The 23660-nt window shown below is 41.1% G+C and overlaps 1 protein-coding gene across 8 annotated transcripts in view; it reads left to right on the top strand.

The window, feature by feature from the left end:
* KMT2A (lysine methyltransferase 2A) overlaps positions 1-23660 on the top strand; it is a 93982-nt gene that overhangs the window by 58597 nt on the left and 11725 nt on the right. For all 8 annotated transcript variants that reach the window (XM_032285321.1, XM_032285319.1, XM_032285320.1 and 5 more), the window contains 16 exons: positions 317-490; positions 1864-1974; positions 2275-2348; positions 2963-3156; positions 3526-3632; positions 4858-4995; positions 5263-5421; positions 6194-6311; positions 6718-6796; positions 7860-8020; positions 8545-8727; positions 9258-13503; positions 14691-14771; positions 16367-16431; positions 17185-17355; positions 19148-19222. In XM_032285321.1, coding sequence (XP_032141212.1) covers positions 317-490; positions 1864-1974; positions 2275-2348; positions 2963-3156; positions 3526-3632; positions 4858-4995; positions 5263-5421; positions 6194-6311; positions 6718-6796; positions 7860-8020; positions 8545-8727; positions 9258-13503; positions 14691-14771; positions 16367-16431; positions 17185-17355; positions 19148-19222 — 6136 coding nt within the window. The remainder of the gene's footprint in view (positions 1-316; positions 491-1863; positions 1975-2274; positions 2349-2962; positions 3157-3525; positions 3633-4857; positions 4996-5262; positions 5422-6193; positions 6312-6717; positions 6797-7859; positions 8021-8544; positions 8728-9257; positions 13504-14690; positions 14772-16366; positions 16432-17184; positions 17356-19147; positions 19223-23660) is intronic.

The raw sequence follows: 23660 nt of genomic DNA, 5'->3' as shown, positions 1-23660 counted from the left end.
TTAATAGAGCTCCATTTTTGAATAGGAAAATTAGCTGCTTTCGATGTTATACTCAAAAGGAACTGAACACAGTTTCAGCTTCTTCATACTAGGTTTGGAATTTATCAAGAAAACCTCCTAAGTTAGCTTAGCTAAGCTATTACATAACAGTCTCATTTTAACTTTCCTTTTCTATTTGAGAAATCTGATTATTTTCATGTTCTTTGGGTTTTATAATATGAATCATTCAGTACCATCTTTATTAATTTTAATAGAATTTGCATGGACACCTTGGTTTTAGTGTTAGATAAAAACAACATATCTTTCCTGGCAATAGGCTGCCAAGCCTCCAGACTTAAATCCCGAGACAGAGGAGAGTATACCTTCCCGCAGCTCCCCCGAAGGACCAGATCCACCAGTTCTTACTGAGGTCAGCAAACAGGATGATCAGCAGCCTTTAGATCTGGAAGGAGTCAAGAGAAAAATGGACCAAGGGAATTACACATCTGTGGTATGTTTCTGCAGCAAGCCATCAGAATTTCAAGTGCCATTGTAGCTTCCTTGGATCTCTGGGGGATGAGGCTGAGTATAAGTAAATTTAAAAATGATTTGTATTATCTTTAGAAATGTCACATGGCTTTAGATACCTAAAAATGTATGAGTTTTATTTTAGCTTTACATTTCAGAAGAAGGGTTATCCTAGGGAAGGTAATGTCTAAAAATGGTTCTTTTATTTGGCTTTCATCTCAGTTTTCTTTTTCTTTTTTTTTTTTTTTTTTTTTTGAGACGGAGTTTCGCTCTTGTTACCCAGGCTGGAGTGCAATGGCACGATCTCGGCTTACCACAACCTCCGCCTCCTGGGTTCAGGCAATTCTCCTGCCTCAGCCTCCTGAGTAGCTGGGATTACAGGCACGTGCCACCATGCCCAGATAATTTTTTGTATTTTTAGTAGAGACAGGGTTTCACCATGTTGACCAGGATGGTCTTGATCTCTTGACCTCGTGATCCACCCGCCTTGGCCTCCCAAAGTGCTGGGATTACAGGCTTGAGCCACTGCACCCGGCCTCATCTCAGTTTTCTGACAACTATTTTTATATTGCAAGGAAGCACTAAGAATTGTTGATGGGGAAAATGCTAAGAGAAATTAATTGTTTCTCCCTCCCCTTTTGAGATCAGATCTGAATAATGTGCCTTTCTCTATAAGGTCTTCATTTGGAGATAGATGCCTGTTAATTTTATGATTTTAAGAATGTATAGGAAATGATCATTTCTTATCACATGGTCTGTATTTGCTATTCTATTGTTTATTTATTATTATTATTATTATTATTATTATTACTGAGACGGAGTCTCTCTTGCCCAGGCTGGAGTAGTGACAAGATCTTGGCTCACTGCAACCTCCACCTTCCATGTTCAAGTGATTCTCTTGCCTCAGCCTCCTGAGTAGCTGGGATTACATAGGCATGCAACACTATGCCCGGCTAATTTTGTATTTTTAGTAGAGATAGGATTTCACCATGTTGGCCAGGCTTGAACTCCTGACCTCAAGTGATCCACCCACATCAGCCTTTCAAAATACTGGGATTACAGGCGTGAGCCACTGTTTATTTTAATCCAAATTAAAAACTGTGGACCTGCTTGGGTAATTTATCACGATACAGGCAATTTATTTGTATTCTTACCTCATTAGCCTGGCATCTCTTAATTGCTATGGTTAATTGTGAATTGAATCTCAAAGATCTCAGCCAAAGAGTATTATACCACATTAAAATAGGGTGTGAGTTTTCTGTTTGATCTCTGTGCTGGATGATTAGGGAGGGAAGAGGAAATGGTTTTGAGAGCACACTGTTTTAAAAATAATTAGCATGTTGTTTTTGTATACAGTTGGAGTTCAGTGATGATATTGTGAAGATCATTCAAGCTGCCATTAATTCAGATGGAGGACAGCCAGAAATTAAAAAAGCCAACAGCATGGTCAAGTCCTTCTTCATTCGGGTGAATGATATTACTAATTCACATTTTTAATGCTTACCTATAAGTAATTACCCCATGAATACAGTGAACTTGTTCTCTTCTACTTTTTGCTTTGTCATGTGTATAAAACATCTTTGGTTTAATTTGATCCTCTGATTCTTTGAGAGGAATTTGGTAAGGTTGCCAGAGTGGATGGATATTTCCCTTGGTGGCCTGAAATTATCCTCATATTGACAGAGAAGCTGGTTTGAAGTTTTTTTTTTTCATGTGAGATCTAAACGAATGTTTATATATTTACATTTTGTTTGCATTTTCTTTTAGCAAATGGAGCGTGTTTTTCCATGGTTCAGTGTCAAAAAGTCCAGGTTTTGGGAGCCAAATAAAGTATCAAGCAAGTAAGTAAATTTAGCATAACTTTTCTTTTCTCATCAACTAGAAATCTGAGAGTTCTCATATTTCTAGATTGTGGTTTTCCAAAAGGTTTTAATAGAAATGAATTGGTTGAAATGCCTTTTCAGTGCTGTTTTGAGGACTACACTTAATGTTTATTATTGGCAATTGCCTTTTTGTGCTTTACTTTTGTATTTTTTTTTTTTTTTTGTAGGGAGCTTGGTTTAATTGTGACAAATGTACAATACATGCATGATATAGCCATGTAGCTGGCCTTGTTATAAATGGATTCTGTTTTACCGATAGTTCAAGTGGTGCTCTGTGCTGCTCTTGATTTTCCATATGTAAACTTTAATTTTTATTCCAATAAATTATTTGGATTTTTGATAGGGTTATCATTTGTTTCAGCAAGTTTGACTAAGAGTCATTATGTTGAGATATTTTTAAAAATCCTAAGTTCTGTGTACTTCAGCAATTTTCAAATGCTGTGACTTGTTCTTATATTCTGTGGATGGCTCGTACATGGGGCAACAGATTATATCAAGAATTTGGTTATTTTATATGGTTCTAGGTATACTGTAGGAGTTCAATAAATGCTTGTTGAATTGATTATTTTCAGCAGTGGGATGTTACCAAACGCAGTGCTTCCACCTTCACTTGACCATAATTATGCTCAGTGGCAGGAGCGAGAGGAAAACAGCCACACTGAGCAGCCTCCTTTAATGAAGAAAATCATTCCAGCTCCCAAACCTAAAGGGCCTGGAGAGCCAGACTCACCAACTCCTCTGCATCCTCCTACACCACCAATTTTGAGTAAGTCACCAAAAGGAGAGCTGTCACATATTTTCCTCTAGATGCAGATGATTGACTTCGTGAATCCAAGTTACTAAAATTAGATATACTTGGATATCAGAAAGGAATTTTCAGGTCATCCTTAAATATAATACTATCATTAATTTTGCTTCACTTGAGGTGTTAATGAGGACTTGATATAAATACAACTGAGTATTGTAATATAGATGATGAGATAGCATAACTCTGAACACTTTTTGGAAAGTGGGTGTTCTATAGGGGGTAGGCTATGTGAGCTGAATTGTTTAGTTTTTTTCCTGGAAATCGGACATAGTATTGCCAATTTTAACTGAATCTCAAGGTACTGATGGGAGTCTTTTGGATTTCAAGGTACTGATAGGAGTCGAGAAGACAGTCCAGAGCTGAACCCACCCCCAGGCATAGAAGACAATAGACAGTGTGCGTTATGTTTGACATATGGTGATGACAGTGCTAATGTAAGTACTGTGCAACACAGGGCCCTAGTTGATACATATCCCGAAAGAACTGTTTGTCTTTGTGTCCATACTTGATGACTGGGCCATTTATTTAATGAACTTATAAACTTATAACTTACAAATTACAATTTTTATTTATCTATAACTTATAACTCACGTGTAACTTTTATTTACTTGTCACTTAGTTCACAGCACTTGGAGTTTTTTAATGACTGATTTTGTTGATTAAAAGGTGATTGATTTGCCTTAAATTAACCCCTTGATGTCTAGTAATTTCTGTTGGAAGTTCCTCAAGAATATTTTGTGAAAGTTAATAAAATCTAAGTTGCATATTAAAAAGCTTGTGTTTCATGTAGGATAGCAGAATGGTTAGGAGCCCCAGTTCTGTCACCTGCCTGAATACATGTCTGTGCTTAACTGCCTGCTTACTGACTTTGGCAAGTAGTTTAACCTCTCTGACCCTCAGTTTCATCTTAAAAATGAAGATAATAATGCTTACCTCAGAGTGGTTGTGAGGATTAAATGAAATAATATATGTAAAGCCTCTATTTAGTGTCTGGCACACATAGTAAGCTTATAATTTTTTTAAAAAAGCTTTAAATACAATCTGAGAGAATTGGCTTTGACATACAGTGTACAGCCATCAGTGCACATTTTTATAAATTTACCACATATTGCTCTTTTTGTTTGTTTTCTTTTGAGACCTGGCCTCACCCTGTCACCCAGGCTGGAGTACAGTGGCACAATCTTGGCTCACTGCAATTTTTGGCTTCCTGGGCTCAAGCGATCCTCCCACCTCAGACTTCTGAGAAGCTGAGACCACAGATGTGCACCACAATGCCTGGCTAATTTTTTGTTTGTTTTGGTTGAGATGGGGTCTCTCTATGTTGCCCAAGCTGTTCTCAAACTCTTAAGGTCAAGTGATCCTGCTACTTCAGCCTCCCAAAGTGCTGGGATTGCAGATGTGAACCACCATGCCGAGCTCATTTTTTTAATTCTCTGGATTTGTAAAATAGTTCTAGTCTGTGGAAAAAGTAATCTAGAAAAGAAAGGAAATGGAAACAGAGCAACATTAAAAAATGAATTCTGATTTCTCTCTGTCTCCCCACATTAAAGAATTAAGTTGCTTTCTTGAGGTTATCTTCACTGAGGAAAAGCTAATGCCTAGGAAAACCTCCTTTGGCATGATATTCTTTAGGAAAAAAGAAATCTCTTTATTTTATAGGATGCTGGTCGTTTGCTATATATTGGTCAAAATGAGTGGACACATGTAAATTGTGCTTTATGGTCAGCGGAAGTGTTTGAAGATGATGACGGATCACTAAAGAATGTGCATATGGCTGTGATAAGGGGCAAGCAGCTGGTAAGACCTTACGGGTAAATTTTATGAAAGAGATTCCCTCTCAGTATCCAGATACTCTTCCTGTGGGTGAATATGGCCTCACTGATATTTTTCACAGTGCCATCAGGGTAGTTAGCCAACAAGTATTGATATATGTAATTCAACAGACTACCAATAGATAAAATGAATTGTAGGAACCGTAGAATGGGATGAGTCTATAGAGGAGATGGTAAATGTCTTAAAACATCTGAAAGTCTGAATAGGGCTCTGTTCTTTCCGGATTTTTAGAGATGTGAATTCTGCCAAAAGCCAGGAGCCACCGTGGGTTGCTGTCTCACATCCTGCACCAGCAACTATCACTTCATGTGTTCCCGAGCCAAGAACTGTGTCTTTCTGGATGATAAAAAAGTATATTGCCAACGACATCGGGATTTGATCAAAGGCGAAGTGAGAGAGCTTTAGTTGCTTTTTTTTTTTTTAAAAAAAATAGACTATTTTTTAGAACAGTTTTAAGTTCACAGCAAAATCAACTGGAAGGTACAGAGGTTTCCCATATAACCCCTGCACCCACATATACACAGCCTCCCCCATTATCAGCATCCCCTACCAGAGTGGTGCATTTGTTAAAATGGATAAACCTACACTGGACACATGATTATCACCCTGAGTCCATAGTTCACATTAGCATTCACTCTTGTGTTATATATTCTGTGGGTTTAGACAAATGTATAATGACAGATATCCACCATTATAGTATCATATGGAGTATTTTCACTGCTTTAAACATTCTCTGCTCTGCTTGTTCATCCCTGCCTCTTCCCAACCCTGGGCAACTACTGATGTTTTTACTATCTTCATAGCCTTGCCATTTCTAGAGTTTCACATAGTTGGAATTATATAGCACATAGCCTTTTCAGAGTGGCTTCTTCCTCTTAGCATTTCAACTTCCTTTAAGTCTTTTCATGGCTTATTTAGTGCTTTTTGAATTCTCTAGAAATTCAAAAGAAAAAATACAAAAATATAGCAAGATGTTAAACTGTTTTGCTTTTCTACTAGGTGTTCCTAAAGCCACCACCTCTTTTAGGAGATATAGAAGTGTCTTGCTAAGTGAAACAGAAGGCTGCTATTGAGATATACCTTCCCCTCTGAGAGAATCAGGATCATGAGTATAATGTGCAAAGAGACAGCCTATTAATAGCTCCCATGGGTTTTATTTAAGGTGGTTCCTGAGAATGGATTTGAAGTTTTCAGAAGAGTATTTGTGGACTTTGAAGGAATCAGCTTGAGAAGGAAGTTTCTCAATGGCTTGGAACCAGAAAATATCCACATGATGATTGGTATGACCTATTGGGGAAAGCTGTATATATCATTAGGGCACTTTCTGGTCCTCAGTTATAAAATGACCCTCAGCCAGGTGTGGTGGCTCATGCTTATAATCCTAGCACTTTGGGAGGCTGAGGCGGGCAGATCACTGGAGGTCAGGAGTTGGAGATGAGCCTGGCCAATGTGGCAAAACCCTATCTCTACTTTTAAAAAAAAAAGTAGTTGAGAGGTGGTGCATGCCTGTAATCCCAGCTACTTGGGAGGCTGAGGCACAAGAATCACTTGAACCTAGGAGGCAGAGGTTGCAGTTAGCTGAGATTGCACCACTGCACTCCAGCCTGGGTGACAGAGTGAGACTCTCTCAAAAAAATAAAATGACTCTCATTATCTTCTCTAATCAGTTATTCTTTCCTTGGTCAGGCTCTATGACAATCGACTGCTTAGGAATTCTAAATGATCTCTCTGACTGTGAAGATAAGCTCTTTCCTATTGGATATCAGTAAGTAGCACTATAAAGAGAAGACAGCAGCCCCACAACCTGAACACACTGATGCCATGTGCAGGTCATTAAATGTAGAGGCATACTTGTTAGCTACTTTAAACTGCTTTTGCTAGTTCTCTGATTCATCTGCTTGTAGATTGGGACTAAAGCAGCATTTATGTTAGCTGAATCCAGTTATAGAAGGAAAGTATTAATGACAATTTTAGAATTACTAAAAAATAAAACCTAAGTAGAAACTTAAAAACTTAAGACACAAGGTCAGTCCTTAAGATTCCCCTAAATTCCATTGATCTACATGCAGAAGTGCAGATTGTTTTGATGGGTAAAACAGCTAATTCCCAACTTTATATTTTATAAGTCCTTCTAAAACTATAAATCCCCACAATAATGATCAAATTTTTCAATAAGATTTTATAATCTTACCTATATGAAGCAAGTTGTTAAAATATCTAACAAGCTAACAATATAAGTTCAAAATTCCCCTTCTGCCACTTTCGCATTGGAGTCTTTTTGCAGTATATGCTCCAACTTACTCTGTATTTCGATTACACAATCTGTACCCCACATTTAGCTGGCAACTCTTCACACAAACCAGACTCCACTAGCATTCAGCAAATTTGAAGCAGTTACATTTCTCTTGTCATATGGGGCTTTTCTCCCAAAGGAAACAACTCAGGTTTGCCCTTTGTTTTATTTTTGAGTCACACTTTGTATACATTGTAAGGCAGTAGTCCCTTCCTGAAGGCCAAAACTATTTTTTATAGTATTTTAATATTTTTCTTTCACTGGCTTTTAGAATATTTTACTATATTTGGTGCCTGCTTATGGTACAAGAAAAAAAAGATCTTAGGCTATTTTCTGAGAGGCTAAGAAAAACCCAGGACTTCAAAAAGCTTGGAACAACCTAACTAGGGGAGTCTATACTAAGAACCCATGAAATAAAGCTAAATTCTATAATTAAGAGGACCAGGGAACCTAGGATGAAGAGAGGTTTTGACAAATGCTAGTTTCTGCTTCTGTCCTCTCCCTTATGATGATTTTCCCAAATCTGTTTACCCAGGTGTTCCAGGGTATATTGGAGCACCACAGATGCTCGCAAGCGCTGTGTATATACGTGCAAGATAGTGGAGTGCCGTCCTCCAGTCGTAGAGCCAGATATCAACAGCACTGTTGAACATGATGAAAATAGGACCATTGCCCATAGTCCAACATCTTTTACAGGTTAGTCTTGAATCAAGATGGTACTTGAGGACGGACACAGTGGCTCATGCCCGTAATCCCAGCACTTTGGGAGGCTGAGGTGGGTGGATCACTTGTGGCCAGGAGTTCGAGAACAGCCTGGCCAACGTGGTGAAACCCCGTCTCTACTAAAAATACAAAAACCTTAGCCAGGCATGGTGGCGGGCACCTGTAATCCCAGTAATTAATCCCAGTTACTTGGGAAGTGGAGGCACGAGACTCACTTGAACCTGGGAGGCAGAGGTTGCAGTGAGCCGAGATTGTGCCACTGTACTCCAGCCTGGGTGACAGAGTGAGACTGTGTCTCAAAAAAAAAAAGGGGGGGATGGGACCTGAATTCGATTCAGGGAGGACTCGTGATTGAAAGGTAGGGGAAGAGTAATTTACTTGGGAGGTCTCGTTTGCTTCTAGTTTTACATTTACCTGACAGCTGACTTTTTATTGGTTAATTTGTTTGATATTTTAATTGGAGTTTTTTTGTTAAGAGTTTTTATTTTCTGCCACAGAATGTTCAAAAGAGAGTCAAAATACAGCTGTAATTATAAGTCCTCCATCACCAGACCGACCTCCTCATTCGCAAGCCTCTGGCTCCTGTTATTATCATGTCATCTCAAAGGTCCCTAGGATTCGAACACCCAGTTATTCTCCAGCACAGAGATCCCCTGGCTGTCGACCATTGCCTTCTGCAGGTGAAAGACTTTATTGACCTACTTGACCTAAGAAGATCAGCCCAAAGATTAAACTATAATTCTTTCAGGCAACTTTATCTTGGTGACTTTTACTGACTGAAACTGTAGATTTCAGCCAGACGCGGTGGCTCACACCTGTAATCCCAGCACTTTCGGAGGCTGAAGCGGGTGGATCACCTGAGGTCAGGAGTTTGAGACCAGCCTGGCCAACATAGTGAAACCCTGTGTCTATTAAAAATACAAAAATCAGCTGGGTGTGGCAGCGCATGCCTGTAATCCCAGCTACGCGGGAGGCTGAGGCAGGAGAATTGCTGGAACCCCGGAGGCAGAGGTTGTAGTGAGCTGAGATTGTGCCACTGTACTCCAGCCTGGGTGACAGAGTGAGATACTGTCTGAAAAAATAAATAAATAGAAAATGTAGATTTCCAGTTACCTATAAATATATATATATATAGCCAAATCATTGAAACCAGTGACTTCTATATATTTGTTCTGTCTACAATAGCATTTATTACTTTCTATTTTTTTAGGAAGTCCTACCCCAACGACTCATGAAATAGTCACAGTGGGTGATCCTTTACTCTCCTCTGGACTTCGAAGCATTGGCTCCAGACGTCACAGTACCTCTTCCTTATCACCCCAGCGGTCCAAACTCCGGATAATGTCTCCAATGAGAACTGGGAATACTTATTCTAGGAATAATGTTTCCTCAGTCCCCACCGTTGGGACTGCTACTGATCTTGAATCAAGCGCCAAAGCAGTTGATCATGTCTTAGGGCCACTGAATTCAAGTACTAGTTTAGGGCAAAACACTTCCACCTCTTCAAATTTGCAAAGGACAGTGGTTACTGTAGGCAATAAAAACAGTCACTTGGATGGATCTTCATCTTTAGAAATGAAGCAGTCCAGTGCTTCAGATTTGGCCACCAAGAGCTCCTCTTTAAAGGGAGAGAAGACCAAAGCGCTGAGTTCCAAGAGCTCAGAAGGATCTGCACATAATGTGGCTTACTCTGGAATTCCTAAACTGGCCCCACAGGTTCATAACACAGCATCTAGAGAACTGAGTGTTAGTAAAATTGGCTCCTTTGCTGAGCCCTCTTCAGTGTCGTTTTCTTCTAAAGAGGCCCTCTCCTTCCCACAACTCCATTTGAGAGGGCAAAGGAATGATCGAGACCAACACGCAGATTCTACCCAATCAGCAAACCCCTCTCCAGATGAAGATAGTGAAGTCAAAACCTTGAAGCTATCTGGAATGAGCAACAGATCATCCATTATCAATGAACATATGGGATCTAGTTCCAGAGACAGGAGACAGAAAGGGAAAAAATCTTGTAAGGAAACTTTCAAAGAAAAGCATTCCAGTAAATCTTTTTTGGAACCTGGTCAGGTGACAACTGGTGAGGAAGGAAACCTGAAGCCAGAGTTTATTGATGAGGTTTTGACTCCTGAATATATGGGCCAACGACCCTGTAACAATGTTTCTTCCGATAAGATTGGTGATAAAGCCATTTCTATGCCAGGAGTTCCCAAAGTTCCACCCATGCAAGTAGAAGGAACTGCCAAGGAATTACAGGCACCGCGGAAACGCACAGTCAAAGTGACCCTGACACCTCTAAAAATGGAAAATGAGAGTCAATCCAAAAACGCCCTGAAAGAAAGTAGTCCTGCTTCCCCTTTGCAAATAGAGTCAACATCTCCCACAGAACCAATTTCAGCCTCTGAAAATCCAGGAGATGGTCCAGTGGCCCAACCAAGCCCCAATAATACCTCATGCCAGGATTCTCAAAGCAACAACTATCAGAATCTTCCAGTACAGGACAGAAACCTAATGCTTCCAGATGGCCCCAAACCTCAGGAGGATGGCTCTTTTAAAAGGAGGTATCCCCGTCGCAGTGCCCGTGCACGTTCTAACATGTTCTTTGGGCTTACCCCGCTCTATGGAGTAAGATCCTATGGTGAAGAAGACATTCCATTCTACAGCAGCTCAACTGGGAAGAAACGAGGCAAGAGATCAGCTGAAGGACAGGTGGATGGGGCCGATGACTTAAGCACCTCAGATGAAGATGATTTATACTATTACAACTTCACTAGAACAGTGATTTCTTCAGGTGGAGAGGAACGACTGGCATCCCATAATTTATTTCGGGAGGAGGAACAGTGTGATCTTCCAAAAATTTCACAGTTGGATGGTGTTGATGATGGGACAGAGAGTGATACTAGTGTCACAGCCACAACAAGGAAAAGCAGCCAGATTCCAAAAAGAAATGGTAAAGAAAATGGAACAGAGAACTTAAAGATAGATCGACCTGAAGATGCTGGGGAGAAAGAACATGTCATTAAGAGTTCTGTTGGCCACAAAAATGAGCCAAAGATGGATAACTGCCATTCTGTAAGCAGAGTTAAAACACAGGGACAGGATTCCTTGGAAGCTCAGCTCAGCTCATTGGAGTCAAGCCGCAGAGTCCACACAAGTACCCCCTCAGACAAAAATTTACTGGATACCTATAATACTGAGCTCCTGAAATCAGATTCAGACAATAACAATAGTGATGACTGTGGGAATATCCTGCCTTCGGACATTATGGACTTTGTACTAAAGAATACACCATCCATGCAAGCTTTGGGTGAGAGCCCAGAATCATCTTCATCAGAACTCCTGAATCTTGGTGAAGGTTTGGGTCTTGACAGTAATCGTGAAAAAGATATGGGTCTTTTTGAAGTATTTTCTCAGCAGCTGCCTACAACAGAACCTGTGGACAGTAGTGTTTCTTCCTCTATCTCAGCAGAGGAACAGTTTGAATTGCCTCTAGAGCTACCATCCGATCTCTCTGTCTTGACCACCCGGAGTCCCACTGTCCCAAGCCAGAATCCCAGTAGACTAGCTGTCATCTCAGACTCAGGGGAGAAGAGAGTAACCATCACAGAAAAATCTGTAGCCTCCTCTGAAGGTGACCCAGCGCTGCTGAGCCCAGGAGTAGATCCAACTCCTGAAGGCCACATGACTCCTGATCATTTTATCCAAGGACACATGGATGCAGACCACATCTCTAGCCCTCCTTGTGGTTCGGTAGAGCAAGGTCATGGCAACAATCAGGATTTAACTAGAAGCAGTAGCACCCCTGGCCTTCAGGTACCTGTTTCCCCAACTGTTCCTATCCAGAACCAGAAGTATGTGCCCAATTCTACTGATAGTCCTGGCCCGTCTCAGATTTCCAATGCAGCTGTCCAGACCACTCCACCCCACCTGAAGCCAGCCACTGAGAAACTCATAGTTGTTAACCAGAACATGCAGCCACTTTATGTTCTCCAAACTCTTCCAAATGGAGTGACCCAAAAAATCCAATTGACCTCTTCTGTTAGTTCTACACCCAGTGTGATGGAGACAAATACTTCAGTATTGGGGCCCATGGGAAGTGGTCTCACCCTAACCACGGGACTGAATCCAAGCTTGCCAACTTCTCAATCTTTGTTCCCTTCTGCTAGCAAAGGATTGCTACCCATGTCTCATCACCAGCACTTACATTCCTTCCCTGCAGCTACTCAAAGTAGTTTCCCACCCAACATCAGCAATCCTCCTTCAGGCCTGCTTATTGGAGTTCAGCCTCCTCCAGATCCCCAACTTTTAGTTTCAGAATCCAGCCAGAGGACAGACCTCAGTACCACAGTGGCCACTCCATCCTCCGGACTCAAGAAAAGACCCATATCTCGTCTACAGACCCGAAAGAATAAGAAACTTGCTCCCTCTAGTACCCCTTCAAACATTGCTCCTTCCGATGTTGTTTCTAATATGACATTGATTAACTTCACACCCTCCCAGCTTTCTAATCCCAATCTGTTAGATTTGGGGTCACTTAATACTTCATCTCACCGAACTGTCCCCAACATCATAAAAAGATCTAAATCTAGCATCATGTATTTTGAACAGGCACCCCTGTTACCACAGAGTGTGGGAGGAACTGCTGCCACAGCGGCGGGCACATCAACAATAAGCCAGGATACTAGCCACCTCACATCAGGGTCTGTGTCTGGCTTGGCATCCAGTTCCTCTGTCTTGAATGTTGTATCCATGCAAACTACCACAACCCCTACAAGTAGTGCATCAGTTCCAGGACACGTCACCTTAACCAACCCAAGGTTGCTTGGCACCCCAGATATTGGCTCAATAAGCAATCTTTTAATCAAAGCTAGCCAGCAGAGCCTGGGGATTCAGGACCAGCCTGTGGCTTTACCACCAAGTTCAGGAATGTTTCCACAACTGGGGACATCACAGACTCCCTCTACTGCTGCAATGACCGCAGCATCTAGCATCTGTGTGCTCCCCTCCACTCAGACTACGGGCATAACAGCTGCTTCACCTTCTGGGGAAGCAGACGAACACTATCAACTTCAGCATGTGAACCAGCTCCTTGCCAGCAAAACTGGGGTACATTCTTCCCAGCGTGATCTTGATTCTGCTTCAGGGTCCCAGGTATCCAACTTTACCCAGACAGCAGACACTCATAATAGTGTGGGGCTGGATCAGAGCAAGGCTTTATCCTCAGCTGTGCAAGCAAGCTCCACCTCTCCTGGGGGTTCTCCATCCTCTCCATCCTCTGGACAGCGGTCAGCAAGCCCTTCAGTGCCAGGTCCCACTAAACCCAAACCAAAAATCAAACGGATTCAGCCGCCTCTAGACAAAGGGAATGGCAAGAAGCACAAAGTTTCCCATTTGCGGACCAGTTCTTCTGAAGCACACATTCCAGACCAAGAAGCAACATCCCTGACCTCAGGCACAGGGTGAGAGAGCCAAATGCTGGGTCTGTGGGATTTCATGCTGGAAATTAGGGGCTATTGATGTGGTAGTCTTCTAGGAGAGACAGTCTTCTGTTCAAGTTACATTACTTGGGAGTTTTCTGGGTTTTCACTTTTTTCTCTCTGAGTAGTGATTTTTTTTTTTTTTTTTTTTTTTGAGACGGAGTCTTGCTCTTGTTACCCAGGCTGGAGTGCAATGGCGCGATCTCGGCTCACCGCAACCTCCATCTCCTGGGTTCAGGCAATTCTCCTGCCTCAGCCTCCTGAGTAGCTGGGATTACAGGCACGCGCCACCAGGCCCAGCTAATTTTTTGTATTTTTAGTAGAGACGGGGTTTCACCATGTTGACCAGGATGGTCTCGATCTCTTGACCTCGTGATCCACCCGCCTCGGCCTCCCAAAGTGCTGGGATTACAGGCGTGAGCCACCACGCCTGGCCCCTGAGTGGTGATTTATATAGCAAAATATAGTTCCATCCATGGGCAGTTTGTCTCTTGGATAGAACCACATCTCTCATTACTTTTTGCCCTGATTTCAAACAATGTTGCTGTTTCCTCCTGTTTCTTTTTTACGGGGGCTTATACTAGGGACTGATTATTCTTATCTTGAGGACAAAGCTCCCTATTGTAGACCCACATAGGGTCCTTTTTTTAAAACTTTATCATCGAAAGCCAAGCACAGTGACTTGTGTCTGTAATCCCAGCACTTTGGAAGGCTGAGGCAGAAGGACTGCTTGAGCTCAGGAGTTCAAGATCAGCCTGTGCAACATAGTGAGACCCTGTCTCAACAAAAAAAAATTTTTTTAAACATTAGCTGGGCGTGGTGTTGCACATCTGTAGCTCCAGCTATTCAGGAGGCTGAGGTGGGAGGATTGCTTGAGCCTAAGAGTTAGAGGCCAAATGAGCCATGGTCATGCCATTGCACTGCAGCCTAGGTGAAGTGCACCTATGTAGCCACCACTCAGATCAAGATACAGAACATTTCTAGCAACCCAGAAGGCCCTTATTCCCCCTCAAAGTAACTCTTATTCTAACCTTTATGACCTTAGGTCAGTTTTCTGGCTCACAGACTTTATCAGATCCTGATAGGGCCATTTCTTTCAACCCCCCTCCACATTCGGTATATATTTAGTGGTGTTTTTTCTTGAAAAGATACAAATGCCTGTGTTCCAGGACTCCAGGAGCAGAGGCTGAACAGCAAGATACAGCTAGTGTGGAGCAGTCCTCCCAGAAGGAGTGTGGGCAGCCTGCAGGGTAAGCTGAAGAATTTGTCCTTTAAGACTAAACTCAGTTTTGTCCACCTCATTTAAAAAATAGTTCTTCCTGATTCACATTGATATTTGTTTTCTTGCCAGTTTTTTAAAATAGGAATAATACAGGCTTGTAAACAAGTAAACAAAAAAAATAACAGAAGAATTGTTTAAATAATTAATTATTTAATTCCCTAGAGGTAGTCATTAGCAATAACAGATAACAGAAGATAACATAGATAAAAACAAATTATTAGCAATGACCACCTCTAGGGAATAATCTATGCAGACATTTCTGCATATACAGATATACATGGTATATATATGAATATGTTTACACTTTTTTACATAAGAGGAATACTGTACAAACTGTTTTGTATTTGGTTTTTCACTTATGTACATCTTTCTATGCCAATATATATAGGCGTGCTTCACTTTTTAAATAGCTGCCTCCAATTCTATTGTGTGGATCTACAGTAATTTAATGAGTCTTCTATTGATATACATTTGAATTGTTTCCAGAATTTATTTAGTTTTTTTTTGTTTTTTGTTTTTTTTTTTTGAGACAGAGTTTTGCTCTTGTTACCCAGGCTGGAGCTCAATGGCACGATCTCGGCTCACCGCAGCCTCCGCCTCCTGGGTTCAGGCAATTCTTCTGCCTCAGCCTCCTGAGTAGCTGGGATTACGGGCACGCGCCACCATGCCCAGCTGATTTTTTGTATTTTTAGTAGAGACGGGGTTTCACCATGTTGACCAGGATGGTCTCGATCTCTTGACCTCGTGATCCACCCACCTCGGCCTCCCAAAGTGCTGGGATTACAGGCGTGAGCCACCGCGCCCGGCCCTATTTAGTTTTAAAAAGTGAAAATTGGGGCTGGACACAGTGTCTCATGCCTGTAATCCCAACACCCTGGGAGGCCAAGGCAGGAGGAGTGCTTGAGCCAAGAGTTTGAAACCAACCTTGGCAACAGAGGGAGACCCTATCTCTACAAAAATTAAAAATTAGCCAGGCACAGTGGTGCACATCCACAGTCCAAGCTACTCAGGAGGTGAAGATGGGGGATTGCTTGAGCCTGGGAGTTGGAGGATGCAGCAAGCTGTGATTGCATCACTGTACTCCAGCCTGGACAACAAAGTGAGACCCTATCTCAAAAAAAAAAAAAAAGTGAAAATTGATGGTGGTTTATAAGCCTATGGAGCTTATTTTTTATTTTGTAGTTAAACCAGCTAACTTATTTAAGTAATTTTAGAATTGCTTCTAACAAATGTCCTTTCATTTTTTTCTAATACTAAGAGTATGAGAAGGATTTCAAGGGCATAATTTATAACTTTAAAAGCAGAAACTTAATGTCAGTATTTAGTAAAGAATCTCATGAAAGAGTTTGATTTTGGAAGGGGTGAAAAAAAAAAAGAGTTTGATGTTATGTACCATACAGTGGTGTGGTGGTTATATTTATTCAGCAAGTTCTACAGAAAGTCCCCTGTGGTTCATTTTCTAGCAGTTATTTTGTATACCAGAGCTGCATAGCAAATTATTAATGTTTTTCTTTGAAGTGAAGAACTAGCTGCTATTATATCTTACATCTGGTTTTTATTTAGGCAAGGGGCTGTTCTTCCAGAAGTTCAGGTGACCCAAAATCCAGCAAATGAACAAGAAAGTACAGGTATGTGGACAGGTAACAGGTTAGAATCAGAGAATATCAATGCCAAAAGGACTATGAAAATCACCCACTTTACCTGCTTATCTACTACATTAAAAAAAAAAAAAAAATCTAAGCTCCAAAGAAGTTAAGTGATTTGGCCAAAGTTGGAGACTGAAACCTGGTGCACCTGTCTCCGGGTGCAGTGTTCTTCTAGTACATATCTGTGATCACCTGTCAGCTAAGGACTCAAGACAATACTCATACTCTTCTACTGTACTGGTTTTACAAGCACTGAGATTTAAATAGCTAGTCATAACCTGACTTCACTTTTTAGTTGTCACTAAAGAAAACTAAGAACGATTTTTATTAGATAGTCAAATTTTGGTTATAATACCAGATACATCTCCATAGCATTTTCCATCAGTTCTAACGAATTTGACTAGGAAACAAATGGTCACTTCAAGATGAGAAAGTTTTGGGTATAACTCTATTGAGGACAGTTGCTTATTGGAAAACGATCAGGTTGCCATACCCGAAATTCTACCACAGAGACAGCATAACTTCATGTTAAAAAAATCCAGTTTTAGTCAATACTTTCTATCAATGACCTAGGCAAGTTCTTTGAGACTTGGGTTTGTTATTATAGATGGGAATAATAAACCAACTGTGGAATGTTGTTAGGCTCAGAGATCATTTATGTAAAATGCTCTACACATAGTGGTCAGTAAGCATTTGTTACTGCAACCACTTTGGCCCCTATTTTCTCCCTCTTAGAACCTAAAACAGTGGAAGAAGAAGAAAGTAATTTCAGCTCTCCGCTGATGCTTTGGCTTCAGCAAGAACAAAAGCGGAAGGAAAGCATTGCTGAGAGAAAACCGAAGAAAGGACTTGTTTTTGAAATTTCCAGTGATGATGGCTTTCAGATCTGTGCAGAAAGTATTGAAGGTGAGTGGATTAAATCAGACTGACCCATCAGCAGAAGCGCTGTTTCAGCTAGAGCTTCATTTTATGAGTATTAGGACCATTTAGGTGGATGTTTTATGCTAGGTGTTATGGGGGATACCTGGAGGCATCATACGTTTTCCTTGTGCTTGAGACGGTTGTCTTGTTGGAGAAACAGCCATATTTTATGTGAAAAGTTAATGATACAGATTATGTTTTCAATATTACACACACCTTAACAGAGCCCATGAGGACCGTGCTTCCCGCTCCAGCCTTGTCTTTTGCCATTCCCTCGTGCGCCTTCTGTGCCCTTCTCTCCCTTGTCTGCCTTCACACATGCTTTCTCCTCCACTGGGGTTCTATTCCTTCCCTCAGTCAACTGGTGAGCTCCAGCTCACCCTTAAAGATCCAGCTCAGATGGTCTTCCCTGACCTTCTGAAGTAGCTAAGCCCTCCCACTCTCTCCTTTTGAATCTTATATGTTCCTCTCTCATAGCTTAAAAGTTGTTTTGTAAATGTTTGTTTACTTTTATCGCTCAGTCACTCAACAGCGAGCTCTCCATAAGGACTGGAATTTTATTTTCTTATTCATCTTTGTATCCCAAGCATGTAGGTGTTCATCCACCTTTGAAGGACTAGTAAATGTTCTCTAGGCTGTAAGTACTAGAAGAATTCACAGGAGAGAAAGGTCACCATGGGTGAGTTAGGGTTATCAACAACCCATAAGATTAATAGAAGATTCTGTTAAAGGAGAAAATGGAATTTGGGTTAGGTAAAGAGGAATGCAGCGCTCTCTAGGAAGAACAAGGGAGGTAAACAAAGTTAGAAAGACAGGACTGCATTTGGTGGGTTTAGAGTAGTGTCGGGGGAGATGACGCTGAAGTCCCTGTCAGGCAGTAGTGAAAGAGAAAATTGGGATGGTGGATTGGGCACAGGTTTTAGAAGGCCTTCAGTGTCAAACCATGAGGGCTTTGAAAACTTGTGGGAGTAAACAGAAGCAGAATTTCAGGTGGTAGCTCTATATAAGACAGATTGAACTGGAGACACTAAAAGATGAGAGTTTACTAATGAGAGTATTCCTAGGGTAGCGATGTCCAGTAATAAAGCCTCCATTCAGTGGGAGGGGAAAGAAAAGAAGAATGGACACACTTGGTTAAATATGGAGAGGGGAGAGTCAAAGATGACTGTAAAGATTCAGGTCTGGGTACTAAAACAAAAGATAATGCATGGAGAACAAAGAAGTAAGGAAGGAGTACGGGGGTTCCACAGAAGACATTGATGTGGAGTGGTGTAAGAAATCCATGTGGAAATGCCTAGCAGACAGGAAGAGATCACAGAATCTTGGGTTAGAGCTGGAAGGGACTGTGAGGATTTTCTAGTTCTACCCCTTAACTTTAAGGAACTGAGAGGTTATGATCTTCCCATAGTACTGGTTAAATCGTTAATGCTAGTGCTGTTTTGATTAGGGGTACAGGGAACATAATAGCACCAAACATTCAGGTGTGAGACCCAGAGGCATGTGAATGCGTTGGGGATTCAGAGGTCATTTCAAAATGATTCTCCTTAGTACTTTGTCCTCCAACAGAAAGAAGCCCTCATGGGTAGTGTACCTTTCCAGCTCCTTTCACATGTAATGAACTGATTTAAACTCTAAGAAAAATCACAAAACACTGTTCTAGGAGGGCAAGTTTTCACACTCCAGGGATTCTAAGCACAGTCCTTGTGCACATCGTTGTTATTAAGAAGGGTTTACATGCATATTTTCTGGCTTACAGTTCTCTTTATTTTCCTTTCAGATGCTTGGAAGTCATTGACAGATAAAGTCCAGGAAGCTCGATCAAATGCCCGCCTAAAGCAGCTCTCATTTGCAGGTAATAGCTGGAGGTATTATTCCACTCTTGTCTCAGGATATTCTGGTAAATTGTTTGCCTAATGCAAAGTTGATTCTATGAAAAAAAATCAATTTTTAAAAAATAATTTTTCACAGCCTTATTGAGATTTAATTTATATCTAGCTCACCTATCTAAAGCATACAGTTCAGTGGTTTTTCATATATTCAGAGTTGTGCAACCACCATTACTCTATAATTTCAGAATATTCTCATCATCCTTAAAAGAAACTCTACACTCAGTAGCAGTCATTCCTCAGCCCCCTGGCAACCACAGATCTACTTTATGTCTCTATGGATTTGATTATTCTGGACATTTTATATAAATGAAATCATATAATGTGTGGCCTTTTGTGATTGCCTTTTTTCACTCAACACAATACTCTCCAGGTTCTTCCCTTCTGTTATGTCTTCCCTTCTGCGCCAGTACTTCATTCCTTTTTTTTGCCAAATATTCCATTGTGTAGATAGACCATGTGTTGCTTATCCATTCATTGGTCAGTGGACATTTGGTTTTTTTCTACTTTCTGCTACAAATAACATTGCCACAAATATTCATGCTGAAGTTATTGTGTAGACATGGTTTTATTTTTCTTCAGTATATACCTCAGAGTGGAACTGCTGGGTCATATGGTAACTCTGTTTAACTTTGTGAAGTACGGACAGGTTTTTTTTTTTTTCTTCCAAAGTGGCTATACCATTTGACATCACCAACTGCAATGCATGAGTGTTCTAATTTCTCCACCTTTGCCAACACTTTTCTGTTTTTTTTTTTATTTTAGATATTGTAGCGTGAAATGTTATCTTTTCTTAAAATTGAAATCATTTAGCATTCGTATTAGACTTCACATTAAATTTAGGCAGCATAAAAACTTATTAATATTCTTGTTTTGGGCAAACACTAAAGATTTTAACCAGCTGGATGCTGTGGCTCAGGCAACATAGAGAGACTGTATCTCTACAAAAAATAAAAAAAACATTAGCTGGCACAGCGGCCTGCACCTGTATTCCCAGCTACTCTGGAGGCTGAGGCAGGAGAATCACTTGAATGCAGAAGTATGAGTCTGTATTAAGCTATGATCCTGGCACTGTACTCCAGCCTGGGTGACAGATAAATACCCTGTCTGAGAAAAAAAAAAAAAAAAAAGTTTTTAATTAAGCTAAAGTAGAAATCTTCCATTGACTTTGTTTTATCCGTATCTACCTCTCCTATCTCCTTCAGATTGCTCCTGAAAAGGTGGGTGAATGGATACTTACAGGAATTTAACTTTTTTTTTTTTTTTTTTAGAAATTTAATTTTATCTATGATGTTTTTCTTTTAAGAGGGAAGGGAAGGAAAATATTTGAAGCACACATTACAAAATACTAACATTTGTTCATTTTATGTGACAGGTACATGTGTGGCTGTTACAATACCCTGTATATTTTTATATTCAAAAATTTTCAGAACTTTTTAATTAAAAAAAAAAGAACAAAAGACCCAACAGGTAGTATCTCTCCCACAAAATACAAATGGCCAATAGCATGAAAGGATACTCAATCTCAGCTGGGCACAGTGACTCACACCTGTAATCCCAGCACTTCGGAAAGATCATTTGAGTCTAGGAGTTTGAGACAATACTGGGCAATAGAGTGGGACCTCATCTCTACAAAAAAAATTGTTTTAAATTAGGCAGGCATGATGGCATATGCCTGTGGTTTCAGCTACTTGGGAGGCTAATCTGGGAGGATAGCACTGAGCCTGGTAGGTCAGGCCTACGGTAAGCCAAGATTATGCTATTGCACTCCAGCCTGAGTGACAGAACAAGACCCTGTCTCCAAGGAAAAAAAAAAAAAAAGATAATCTTGCTCATAATTTTTTTTTTTTTAAAGAGACAGGGTTTCTTCATGTTGGTCAGGCTGATAATCTTGCTCATAATTTTTTTTTTTTAAACAGACAGGGTTTCTCCATGTTGGTCAGGCTGATCTCAAACTCCTAACGTCAGGTGATCTGCCTGCCTCGGTCACCCAAAGTGCTGGGATTACAGGTGTGAGCCACCACGCCCAGCCATTCATAATTTTTAAAATGCATATTAAAGCATGATGATTTCCACCTTGATTAACAAACATTTAGAATTTGGAGATAATATAGATAAAGGTGGAGGAGTTGGGCCCTCTTTTACATTAATGGTGGGTATATAAATTATTAATATAACCATTTGAGAGAACAACTAAACAATAGCTATCAAAATTTCAAATTACTTGCCCTTCCATCCAAGTTTGTTGCCCTTCCAGGTAGTCTCAACAAGTCAAAAAAATGTATCAAGATATAGGTTACAATGTGTAGTAGCAAAAAACTGGAAGCAACACAAGTACTTCCCAACAGGGGAATTTAGAAAGAAGTTCAAAGTAAACTAATTGAAAAGTCAAGTTATAACAATACACATATGATCCCGAGTCCTTTTAAATATGCCTAAATTATACATGTGTGGTTGCCTTGAGGAATGGGACCGGGGGAATTATAATGGGCAAGTTTACTTTCTGTAATTTCACTTTATTGCCATGAGTATGTATTATATTTGTAAATTTTTTAAAAACCAGTTAATTCAGATGCATTCAATTTTTAAACGAACACATGGCAAATAAGTTTTTGTTTGTTTTTGTTTTTTAAGTTGGGATTCTGCTAGGTTTTTAGCCTCTTCTCCTCTTAACTCTTACTTTGCCCATTCTCTAGGCTGGTTCAGCCAGTCTCATGTCCTCACCTTATAAACCCCCGCCATAGCTCAAAACAACTCCAGGCAGCTTGACCACCTTCCTTCTCCTCATCACTCTTAATTCTACCCGAAAAATATGAGTCACATCCCTTTCTTTTTCTCTCTCATAGCGCTTGTTCTCTCACCTCCAATGTTTAAAAAGCCTTAAAACTGAGTCTCCTGTCTCGCCTCTTTTCAGTGTACCCTCAGAGTCACCAGAGGTCTCTCAAAATCTTACTGTTGCCTACTAGTTGCAGAGTACAGTCTTCAACCCTTACGTATTTATTATTAGTAAATATTTATTGACCACTCCTAAAATGCCTGATACCACGTTAAACACAGGGTACAGTCACGGAATAGCAGACCCAGCCCTGCTTGTTGAGGTTTCCAGTCTATGGATCCTTACATGACGAAGTCCTCTTCCACCGGATTCATCTGTTCAGTCTCAGCTTTCCCCACTTTCGTCACCACTCAAGATTCTTTCTTCTATAGCCACACTACACTATTTACGCTTCCAGATTCATCCATGCGTCTCTTTTTTTTTTTCTCAAGATAAAGTCATACTCTGTCTCCCAAGCTGGAGTGCAGTAGCACAATCTTGGCTCACTGTAACCTCCGCCTCCCGGGTTCAAGTGATTCTCCTGCCTCAGCCTTCCAAGTAGCTGGGATTACGGGCATGTGCTATCACGCCCGGCTAATTTTTGTGTTTTTAGTAGAGAACGGGTTTCACCATGTTGGCCAGGCTGCTCTCAAACTCCTGACCTTGTGATCTGCCCCACCTCGGCCTCCCAAAGTGCTGGGCCCACAGCTGTGCACCACTGCACCTGGCCCATCCATGTGTCTTAAAGTATAGTCTGTAGGTGTGAATCACAATCTCTGGGCTTGGAGCTAAGAAAGCTGAATTTTTAACATGCGCCCCTCCCCCCCCCGCCCCAAGCAATTCTTATTGCTTATCCTCCATGTGCTTTCACATTAGCATAACATGGTTCATGCAGTTCCCTCTACCAGGACCTACTTCCCCCATCTACTGTCTCCTCCTCAAATTCCCTTATTTATGCAACAAACTCCTACTAATCTTTTAAGACTTTGCGCAAACCTTTTTGATCATTCTTCCTATGCCTATGAAAATCCCAACTCTTGGCCAGGCGAGGTGGCCCATGCCTATAATCCCAGCACTTTGGGAGGCCAAGGTGGGTGGATCACGAGGTCAAGAGATCGAGACCATCCTGGTCAACATGGTGAAACCCCGTCTCTACTAAAAATACAAAAATTAGCTGGGCATGGTGGCGTGAGCCTGTAGTCCCAGCTACTTGGGAGGCTGAGGCAGGAGAATTGCTTGAACCCGGGAGGCAGAGGTTGCGGTGAGCCACTGCACTCCAGCCTGGGTAACAAGAGTGAAACTCTGTCTCAAAAAAAAAAAAAAAAAGAAAATTTATCATCTTATATAAAAGAAAGTCCACGCCGGGCGCGGTGGCTCAAGCCTGTAATCCCAGCACTTTGGGAGGCCGAGGTGGGTGGATCACGAGGTCAAGAGATCGAGACCATCCTGGTCAACATGGTGAAACCCCGTCTCTACTAAAAATACAAAAAATTAGCTGGGCATGGTGGTGCGTGCCTGTAATCCCAGCTACTCAGGAGGCTGAGGCAGGAGAATTGCCTGAACCCAGGAGGCGGAGGTTGCGGTGAGCT

The sequence above is a fragment of the Sapajus apella genome, unplaced genomic scaffold (genome assembly GCF_009761245.1).
Source record: "Sapajus apella isolate SASKATOON/1434 unplaced genomic scaffold, GSC_monkey_1.0 scaffold16, whole genome shotgun sequence".
Classification (NCBI taxonomy): domain Eukaryota; kingdom Metazoa; phylum Chordata; class Mammalia; order Primates; family Cebidae; genus Sapajus; species Sapajus apella.
Note: the sequence above shows the minus strand (reverse complement) of the source record. Positions and strands in the feature narration are given on the sequence as shown.